The sequence below is a fragment of the Nerophis ophidion genome, linkage group LG20 (assembly GCF_033978795.1).
Source record: "Nerophis ophidion isolate RoL-2023_Sa linkage group LG20, RoL_Noph_v1.0, whole genome shotgun sequence".
NCBI classification, from domain to species: Eukaryota; Metazoa; Chordata; class Actinopteri; order Syngnathiformes; family Syngnathidae; genus Nerophis; species Nerophis ophidion.
The window spans coordinates 2,907,023-2,918,393 of record NC_084630.1 but is presented as its reverse complement, the minus strand read 5'-3'; the positions used below and the strand labels follow the sequence as shown (position 1 = coordinate 2,918,393).

Sequence of the window (11,371 nt, the reverse complement as noted above, 5' to 3'; positions counted from 1 at the left end):
GCAAGAACACAGCGTACGGTAAGAAACAAAGATTTATTAATAAATAAAGCAGACTATGAACAGAAGAACTGGTACTAGGCAGAAAAAAACAAAAGCGCTAGCATGGGAGCTAGGGAAGTAATCGACAAACTTGCACAAGGCACAAAAAGGGAAAACAAAAACTACTAGCATGAGAGGGATAAACAACCCGTAGCGCGAAAGCCAGCGAGTAAATACATAGAAAAGCAGTCGCCACTTGTTGCGTGTAATGCAGATTAGGATCCGAGAAAAGAATGAACAAAGAGGGGCCGGCTTAAATAAGGCAGTAATCAACAAAAACAGGTGTGCGTCGAAAACAAGGGTCAGGTGAAAGAAATAAGCAACCATGGTGACAGAACAAACAGGAACTAATAAGTAAGTCAAAAAACAGAGATTGATACAAGAATGGAACAAAACAAGAATATGGAATGATCCGGGCAGCGGATCATGACAACTACAGTAGTTTGGGCAGTAGATGAGATTGAAATAATCTGACTGCTATTCAATATTGTGGCCACTGATTGGCTCGGGCTCCGGCAGCATTACCAACATTAGCATGCTAACTTTTTTAGCCAATTTTGCAGCCGAACAGACAAAAATAAATATGATGATTTAAAGCAGTGGTGTCAAACGAACAGGTTTTATCCAGCCGGCGGGATGAGTGTGCAAAGTATAAAAATTCACCTGAAATCTTTGATTGAAAGAAACAGCTGTTTTAAATGTGTCCACTGGATGTCGCAATAGAAATTCTTTGTATCTTTGTAGTATTTGTGCGAGTTAAACCACATGATGTCAGCACATCAGTCGGGGAAATTGATCAAACTAGATAAATAACATCCTGTAATATAAATAACGACAAATAAATATTGAACACTATTAACACTAAATGGTCCCTAGTGTGTGAATGTGAGTGTGAATGTTGTCTGTCTATCTGTGTTGGCCCTGCGATGAGGTGGCGACTTGTCCAGGGTGTACCCTGCCTTCCGCCTGATTGTAGCTGAGATAGGCGCCAGCGCCCCCCGCGACCCCGAAAGGGAATAAGCGGTAGAAAATGGATGGCACTATTAACCACAACATGTAAGTGTAAAAAAACAACATTATCATTTGTACAATTTCAGAATGTGCCTGTTCTATTTTTGGGCAAAAAAAAACAATCTGAAGTTATCTTTATTTTTAAGTTATCGTTCCGTGATTTTACCAGTCCGGCCCACTTGAAAGTAGACTTTTCTCCATGTGGCCCCCGATCTAAAATGAGTTTGACACTCCTGATTTGAAGCGATCGGAGTGAAAGTCAATGTCACAAACTAATAGTAGTGTTTCTTTTACTTGAGTTTTTAAAAATACTCAAGTAAAAGAAAAAGGTATGTTGCAATAAAACTACTCTGAAAAGTACAGTTTATCCAAAAAGGTATTTATGTAAATGTAACAGAGTAAAAGCACATCATAGAGAAATACACATGGTGTCCTAGTATTTTTTGTCATTTCCCGTTGCAGGTCCATCGTATGCAGACGCTACTTCTTCCTGGTGGGCACCTTGTACTTCTACCGCTGTATCACCATGTACATCACCATCCTGCCCGTCCCTGGCATGCACATGAGCTGCGCGCCCAAGGTGCACTTGTCTCTTAACAGAAGCACAGTAGTAGGAATGGGAATTGATAAAAAAATGTTCCCGGTTCCGATTCGCTTCTGCTTAACGATTCGGTTCTTTATCGGTTCTCTTGTCTATTCTTATTTGAATAAAAAGTTAACAAAAACGATATACAACGAAAACTTTAACTTTAGTCCTAACTTAAATAATAAATATAAATCGTTTGAGGTGCTTTCTATGAAGTCTGCCACACCTCTGCCTCTGTGCCTGGCCGTTATCTACCGCCCCCCAGGGCCCTATTCGGACTTTATTAGTGAATTCTCAGAGTTTGTTGCTGATCTAGTGACGCACGCCGATAATATAATTATAATGGGGGACTTTAATATCCATATGAATACCCTATTGGACCCACCGTGTGTGGCGCTCCAGACTATAATTGATAGCTGTGGTCTTACACAAATAATAAATGAACCGACGCATCGCAGCGGTAATACGATAGACCTAGTGCTTGTCAGAGGTATCACCGTTTCCAAAGTTATGATACTCCCGTATACTAAAGTAATGTCCGATCATTACCTTATAAAATTCCAAGGTTTCTCATAGTCAACATTGTCACCGACGATTCCAATGAATTTATACACTGGGAACCAGTTCTCAACAAGAACCGGTTTTCGATTCCCATCCCTACGCAGTAGTTTATTCATGTTGATCCCACTCTTCATGAGGTCATTGTTGTCCCTCTCCTGCCCTGACGGTGTCCCTCTGCGTCCTTCCCACCAGCTGTACGGAGACTCTTACGCAAAGTTCCAGAGAATCCTGCGGCTGATCTCCGGTGCCGGCCTGTCTATTACCAAGTCCCACATCATGTGCGGAGACTTCCTGTTCAGCGGCCACACCGTGATGCTCACCCTCACCTACCTGTTCATCAAGGAATGTAAGTCGCTACTGGCCATGAATTATTGATGAATCTGTCTGAGCTGCTTTCCATTCTCGCCCTGCACTCACACACCGCTAAGCGCTGTGTTTTTTGGCCAACATATTAATGCTTACTCGACAATTAGTGGTATCTCCTTATGAGCTTAATTGGTTGTGTCACGGAGCTCTTAACTCAAAACACGTGTATCTCAATTTAACATCTATTGAAATTAAATAAAAAAGTATTTAACTGCTGCTTGTCCCCTTAAAACAGCAACATTTTAACTCGTAACATACCTTTTTAAAAATAAAAAACATTTCTAGATAAGAAATATTATAAAACTACAATGCACTACTAACAACTATAGTTTTATGTAGTATTTTGTACAGCATTTTACCTTGGACAGTAAGTACATTTCTACTTTATCTCCTTCCAGCTGCTTCTCCATCAAACACACCATCAGCAGCTTCTCCATAATTCCATGGACACATGTTCACCGTTTGGATATTATTGTAACATTCTTGGTTGACGTTAGATTCATCCTGCATGGTGCAGACTAGCAGTGTTACGCTCCAATTGCTTCGCCAAGCTGGTGGTGATGTTTTTGATGATTTATTTTTTTAATTCAATGAATATCATCCACTTCTTTTTAGCATTGTTCTTTACCCTCACATATTTCCCATGGTTGGAAAACAAAGTTATGTCCTTCTTTAGCCATTAGCTAATGCTAGTGAATGATACCCGGATGTTTAGGGCGTATCTTCCAGGGTTCGCTGGGACGTTTTTTTTTTCTACTTGAAGCATAACAATTGGCCGAGAAGACAACTCTTATATCAAAAAAATCTTAATTTGAGGTACCCCTATACTGTGGTGTACAACTTTATTGCATCAGATGTTAATATTATTTTGGTAAATACAAATATTATAAAACTGGTGTTTTATAAGCAGGGGTTCTTTACCTTTTTTGACCTCGGGGCCTCACGTTTCCACTACAGGGGGCCCACTCAAATATGAATGATCTTACAAGCTTGATTATAATCATATTCAATGTTTGTATCCAACCTACTTACATTTTAACAGGATAAACCTTGTCAAATGATATTAAGAGTGTTAATCACAAAGATTTATATCAAGCAGATTACAAAATGAAATACTAACCAAATATACTGCAGAAGAAGGAACTCATAAAAGCTGATGAAAAATACATTTCTGTACAATTACGCAGTGTAAAAAATTCCAACTAAATAAATATGTGATAACCGTATTTTTTGGAGTATAAGTCGCTCCGGAGTATAAGTCGCACCTGCCGAAAATGCATAATAAAGAAGGTAAAAAAACATATATAAGTCGCACTGGAGTATAAGTCTCATTTTTGGGGGAAATGTATTTGATAAAACCCAACACCAAGAATAGACATTTGAAAGGCAATTTAAAATAAATAAAGAATAGTAAACAACAGACTGAATAAGTGTACGTTATATGAGGCATAAATAACCAACTGAGAAGGTGTTTATATGTGATAGTTTATTGAATGACTAATACTGTGTTAAAAATTTCACAGATAAGTCGCTCCTGAGTATAAGCCGCACCCCCGGCCAAACTATGAAAAAAACTGCGACTTATAGTCCGAAAAATACGGTATATGTTTGTTGAATAAACAGTCAGTACAATTAAAGTGCAAATTAAAATACAGCTTCACCTCTTTAGTCATAATTTATGCGCCTAAGAAATTTCCCTATGACTTGAGCTCCAGACTTCTTCTGTTGGTTTAATACTTTCGTTACTGCCACAAGTGGTGGAAAAGTGTAGTACAACTGGACTGTCACTACTATGTTGGATCCACTATGGACTGGACTTTCACAATATTATGCTAGACCCACGTCCATTGCATCCGGTCTCCCTTGGGAAGGTGGGGGGGGTCACCCTCATCTGCGGTACTCTCCAAGGTTTCTCATAGTCATTCTCATTGACTTCCCACTGGGTTGTGAGTTTTTCCTTGCCCTTTTGTGGGATCTAAACCGAGGATGTCGTCGTAGCTTGTGCAGCCCTTTGAGACACTTGTGATTTAGGGCTATATAAATAAACATTGATTGATTGACAAGAGTCTTGTTCACGACAGGCGGATCGGTGCGGCGTCTTCAGTAATGCGGACGTTGTACCGATCCGTTGTGGTGAAGAAGGAGCTGAGCCGGAAGGCAAAGCTCTCAATTTACCGGTCGATCTACGTTCCCATCCTCACCTATGGTCATGAGCTTTGGGTCATGACCGAAAGGATAAGATCACGGGTACAAGCGGCCCAAATGAGTTTCCTCCGCCGTGTGGCGGGGCTCTCCCTTAGAGATAGGGTGAGAAGCTCTGCCATCCGGGAGGAACTCAAAGTAAAGCCGCTGCTCCTCCACATCGAGAGGAGCCAGATGAGGTGGTTCGGGCATCTGGTCAGGATGCCACCCGAACGCCTCCCTAGGGAGGTGTTTAGGGCACGTCCAACCGGTAGGAGGCCACGGGGAAGACCCAGGACACGTTGGGAAGACTATGTCTCCCGGCTGGCCTGGGAACGCCTCGGGATCCCCCGGGAAGAGCTAGACGAAGTGACTGGGGAGAGGGAAGTCTGGGTTTCCCTGCTTAGGCTGTTGCCCCCGCGACCCGACCTCGGATAAGCGGAAGATGATGGATGGATGGATGGATGGATGATTGATTGACATTGAACTTGAGTACCCCTGCGGCCCGTACGCTCCACAGCTAGGAAACTGATATTTTTTGGCATCCCTCTTAGGTTAATAAACACTGCTCTAAAGAACACAGTATTATTTCAAATGTTTTCAAATGATAAAAACAAGCAAACATCCATTATAGCATGGGTCGTAACACTAGAAACATCTGTCAATATAATGCATCATTAAATAATACCAGTAGTTGCAAAGAGGTGGGGAAATTCAAGTGAACAATTTCTAATCAAACTTTATCCGGGCAATTTTTATAGGAAGTATTGGCTTTTTACGGGAGGTGGATGCCAATTTAGGATTTTGTTTCAAGACATTCATGCCATAAAATATACGAATTGGCCAAGAAATGGTATCACTTTCATCGATTTCTATGAAATTACTGCAATTTTGGAGGAAAATCTGACGTCAGATAGCAAGTAAAACAAAAACCACTGAATCTTTGGTAAAAATGAGGAACTTTCACATTTTAGGCATTTTGCATTTAAACAAAATTGCTGTCGTGCTACAATAAATAATTTCAAGACTAATGAATATAATTAACTAATGATAATGATACAAAAAAATAAATGGATGGTGTTTGGTGGTATACAAAAATGTGGTTCTTTTCAATTTCTAGTTAGTTTTTTTGTTTATTGTTGTTAGAGCACAGTTTACAGCAGGGGTCCCCAAACTACAGCCAGCGGGCCAGATACGGCCCACCAGCGTCCAAAATGCGTCCCGCAGGAAGTCCCAGGTTGAAAATAAGTAATTTAATTAAATTATTATTTTTTTTAAATCTGTCCTTTCTAATCCATTTTACTCTTGTTACTCTCGGTGTCTCCTAGCTGCTCAGGCAAATTATATTGTCAAAAAATGCCTTTTGTCATCGATAATGTGACATCATTAGCGGCTTGGGCGCACTCTTTCAGTTAATTAGTGCCTCAGATATATATATATATATATATATATATATATATATATATATATATATATATATATGTATATATATATATATATATGTATATATATAAATATATATATATATATGTATATAATTAGGGCTGCGAATCTTTGGATGTCCCACGATTTGATTCAATATCGATTTTTGGGGTCGCGATTCGATTACATATCGATTTTTTTCGATTCAACGCGATTCTCGATTCAAAAACGTTATTTTTCCGATTCAAAACGATTCTGTATTCATTCATTACATAGGATTTCAGCAGGATCTACCCCAGTCTGCTGACATGCAAGCAGAGTAGTAGATTTTTGTAAAAAGCTTTTATAATTGTAAAGGACAATGTTTTATCAACTGATTGCAATAATGTAAATTTGTTTTAACTATTAAACGAACCAAAAATATGACTTATTTTATCTTTGTGAAGACATTGGACACAGTGTGTTGTCAAGCTTATGAGATGCCATGCAAGTTTAAGCCACTGTGACACTATTGTTCTTTATTTGTATTTTTATAAATGTCTAATGATAATGTCAATGAGGGATTTTTAATCACTGCTATGCTGAAATTATAACTAATATTGATACTGTTGTTGATAATATTCATTTTTGTTTCACTACTTTTGGTTTGTTCTGTGTGGTGTTTGTGTCTCCTCTCAATTGCTCTGTTTATTGCAGTTCTGAGTGTTGCTGGGTCAGGTTTGGTTTTGGAATTGGATTGCATTGTTATGGTATTGCAGCGTATTGGTTTGTTGGATTGATAAAAAAAAAAAAAAAATTAAGACAAATATATTGGGCTTCACGGTGCAAGAGGGGTTAGTGCGTCTGCCTCACAATATGAAGGTCCTGCAGTCCTGGGTTCAAATCCAGGCTCGGGATCTTTCTGTGTGGAGTTTGCATGTTCTCCCCGTGAATGCGTGGGTTCCCTCCGGGTACTCCGGCTTCCTCCCACTTCCAAAGACATGCACCTGGGGATAGGTTGATTGGCAACACTAAATGGTCCCTTGTGTGTGAATGTGAGTGTGAATGTTGTCTGTCTATCTGTGTTGGCCCTGCGATGAGATAGCGACTTGTCCAGGGTGTACCCCGCCTTCCGCCCGATTGTAGCTGAGATAGGCGCCAGCACCCCCTGCGACCCCAAAAGGGAATAAGCGGTAGAAAAATGGATGGATGGATGGACAAATATATATTTTTTTAAATCAATTTTTTTTTAAATGCGAATCGATTCTGAATCACACAACGTGAGAATCGCTATTCATATTCGAATCGATTTTTTTCCCACACCCCTAAAATATATATATATACAGCCGGCCCCCAGCCAAATTGTTTTAACCCAATGCGGCCCCAGAGTCAAAAAGTTTGGGGACCCCTGGTTTACAGTAATGTGTTTGTAATACTTGGCCAGATGTATGTACAGTATATTTACTACTAGGTTGTGCACTTCCTTCGACCCTAATGAAGTGGCTGCCTATCATTACGTCTTTGAGAGCCTGCTCTGAACATATTGTCGGCATGTTGTCACCGTGTGTGTCTGTCTCTGTGTGTGTGTGTGTGTGTGTGTGTGTGTGTGTGTGTGTGTGTGTGTGTGTGTGTGTGTGTGTGTGTGTGTGTGTGTGTGTGTGTGTGTGTGTGTGTGTGTGTGTGTCTGTGTGTGTGTGTGTGTGTGTCTGTGTGTGTGTGTGTGTGTGTGTACGTGCATGCGGTGTGCTTCTTCAGACTCTCCTCGGTCGTTCTGGTGGTACCATCTGATGTGCTGGCTGCTGAGTGCGGTGGGCGTGGTCTGCATCCTGGTGGCGCACGAGCATTACAGCGTGGACGTGGTGGTGGCCTATTTTATCACAACGCGCCTCTTCTGGTGGTACCACACCATGGCCAACACACAGGTGTGTGTGCAAGCGTCCCTGTTAATAATCTAATGTACAGCAGTCATGAATGTTAATAGTGAAAGTGTATTGTGTGTACAGTGTCAGTGCTGCCCCAACAAGTACCTAAGCAGCGCCTGGTGGAACCCCCTGTTCAACTTGATGGAGAGGAACGTGCACACGCCTGTGCCGTGCGTGTACGGCTGGCCCGTCAGCTGGGCCCCCGCTTGCCTGAAGAACCCCTGTAAGAAATACTCTATAGTACAGAGCACACGGGACGAGTGAGCCGTTCGTTCCAGCGTTTGACGAGGTTTTTAACGAACAAACGTGCCTAGAAAGGATTCATCACGCTTTGTCTGTCAGTCTGTCTATTGCTGTAATTTATCTTTTTCTTTACGCGTGTGTGTACAACTGATACTCGTGCCAGCCAACACCTTCTAGAACCAACTACACTACCAAATTTGTTGTTGAATGACCTCGTTATCAGTGTCACAAGGTGCCTTAGTGGGTTCAGCGTCATGTGTACCAAAACTGCCTTGAAAAGTCACTCCAAACTAGTATTATTAATCATTTCAGAACCCCTCGGTGTGTGTGTTTCATCCATAAATTGTATTAAACTGGATTAAATTAAGTACAAAGTCTTGTTTTTACTCAGAAAGACAGCCTCTCGTACAGTGGTTCTCAATTTATTTTCACCAAGTACCATCTCAGAAAACACTTGGCTCTACAAGTAGAGCCGTAATAACGACCAACATTAAAATCAAGTAGCGTAGTAGGCCTAAGTATTCATTGAAGCAGAGGTTTTGTATAACAAGTATACCGTATTTCCTTGAATTGCCGCTGGGAATATAGTATGCGCCTGCCTTGAATTACTGCCGGGTCAAACTCTCTTCGCAAAATAATTAGCGCATGCTTAGTATTACCGCCTGGTCACGAGTGACACTTCCCCTGTCATCATTTTCAAGATGGAGGAGGCTTATTTCAATATCGGTAATTTGAAATCGCATAAAGGGAAGATCGGTTCGCAGCCAAGTGTGAAGCGACCGGAATGAGAATCAGCACCTCCAAGTCCGAGTCCATGGTTCTCGCCCGGAAAAGGGTGGAATGCCATCTCCGGGTTGGGGAGGAGACCCTGCCCCAAGTGGAGGAGTTCAAGTACATAGGAGTCTTGTTCACGAGTGAGGGAAGAGTGGATCGTGAGATCGACAGGCGGATCGGTGCGGCGTCTTCAGTAATGCGGACGTTGTACCGATCCGTTGTGGTGAAGAAGGAGCTGAGCCGGAAGGCAAAGCTCTCAATTTACCGGTCGATCTACGTTCCCATCCTCACCTATGGTCATGAGCTTTGGGTCATGACCGAAAGAATAAGATCATGGGTACAAGCGGCTGAAATGAGTTTCCTCCGCCGGGTGGTGGGTCTCTCCCTTAGAGATAGGGTGAGAAGCTCTGCCATCCAGGAGAAACTCAAAGTAAAGCCACGGCTCCTCCAGATGAGGAGCCAGATGAGGTGGTTCGGGCATCTGGTCAGGATGCCACCCGAACGCCTCCCGAGGGAGGTGTTTAGGGCACGTCCAACCGGTAGGAGGCCACGGGGAAGACCCAGGTCACGTTGGGAAGACTATGTCTCCCGGCTGGCCTGGGAACGCCTCGGGATCCCCCGGGAAGAGCTAGACGAAGTGGCTGGGGGAGAGGGAAGTCCGGGCTTCTCTGCTTAGGCTGCTGCCCCCGCGACCCAACCTCGGATAAGCGGGAGAAGATGGATGGATGGATGGATAAAGGGAAGAAGATTAAGAGCTATTCAGTAGGATTTAAGGTCCAAACTTACATCACACTCAAATTTTTACTGCATGCCTTTGGTAAGTGCCAGAGTGAGAAGGGGTTTTTAAAATAATTAGCGCATGCGTACTTTTACCACATGCCTTTGGTAAGCGCAGGAGTGAGAAGCGGTTTTAAATTAATTAGCGCCCCAACGGCAATTAAAGGAAATAAGGTATGTAATATTGTACTGTACAGTTTGAACAGTAACACAGGGTTTTAATAGAAGAAAATAAAACACTACTTTAATCAAGGGATTATTTTGCGTACCACTAGATGGAACACGCAGACCACAGTTTTGAGAATCACTGATCTAGTAAACTGAATATACTTTAAATCCACAATTTTGAGTTTTTAATCTGGGAACTTGAACAAAAAAAGAGAGTTGTGTTACAGATCACCTTTATTTTCTCCCTATTGGGCGTTACGTGTCAACTAAAGCAAGCGCTGACAATGCTACTTCTGATCATTTTACAGCAGATAAGGATGAGCGAGATGTTTTCTTTGACGATAGACATGGAGGACTCTTGAAGTAATGGCAGGTGTCAGCAGCTTCCATCTTCCAGGGGCTTAGTTGTGTTCACTTGAGGAGGATCTCAGATAGCGTGAGAGGAGTGTAATGAGTGATTTTTTTTTCTTCAATAAAGTCTCTTTTTGCACTGCGTGGCGTGTATTCTCCTGGTCACAAAAAATGTGCCAGGTTCACAGCGAAAGGTTAAAAAAGCTCAACTTTCTTGTTTTTTGGTGCTGATCAATTCTGCTCATTTTGGTGCAAACCTTGTCGCTAGGCAGATGGATCGTTAGTGCATTGTAGTCTTGTAGGACACAGACTCCTAAGGAAATTCCCAGTAGGCACTCGACTTTAAAACAAGGTTGACAACTTGTTGAATTAGGTCCTGACTTTGATCACCTCATACTTATCATGGGAACAAATGTTTTTTAAAAACGTTTAATCAATGTTGGGTTCTGACGTGGATTTGACCATTGAATGTTGGTCATTTGTAACTAATATTCCACAACACAAATATAACGTTGAAACAACATGCTTTTTGACAATGTTTATTTCATGTTATTTGTGACGTTGATTTGACAAATTAGAATGTAGTCACATTTCCCAACCAACACTCAAGGTTCAAGATGTTATTGTTCACATGCAAAGTACACCACAGAGAAATGCTTTTTTCCATGCTCTTCAGATATTGTGTACGCTGGGATCCAAACACGAGTTGCATAGCTCGGTTGGTAGTGTGGCCGGGCCAGCAATTTAAGGGTTCCAGGTTCGATTCCTGCTTCCGCCATCGTAGTCACTGCCATTGTGTCCATGGGCAAGACACTTTACCCACCCACACTGGTTTAAATGTAACTTACATATTGGGTTTCACTATGTAAAGTGTGAGTCACTAGAGAAAAGCGCTATATATAAATATTCACTACGTGGGCGGAAACATGTTAACATACATGGACACACAAAAATACATATAATTAAAAAATAAATAAGAAAAAGGTCCAAT

The 11,371-nt window shown here is 41.7% G+C and overlaps 1 protein-coding gene across 10 annotated transcripts in view; it reads left to right on the top strand.

The window, feature by feature from the left end:
- The window catches only part of sgms2a (sphingomyelin synthase 2a), a 246,777-nt gene extending 235,876 nt beyond the window's left edge, over nt 1-10,901 (top strand). For all 10 annotated transcript variants that reach the window (XM_061880316.1, XM_061880313.1, XM_061880314.1 and 7 more), the window contains 4 exons: nt 1,513-1,630; nt 2,390-2,543; nt 7,901-8,067; nt 8,149-10,901. In XM_061880316.1, coding sequence (XP_061736300.1) covers nt 1,513-1,630; nt 2,390-2,543; nt 7,901-8,067; nt 8,149-8,331 — 622 coding nt within the window. In that variant the 3' untranslated portion in view covers nt 8,332-10,901. The remainder of the gene's footprint in view (nt 1-1,512; nt 1,631-2,389; nt 2,544-7,900; nt 8,068-8,148) is intronic.
- The last annotated feature ends 470 nt before the right edge of the window (nt 10,902-11,371 follow it).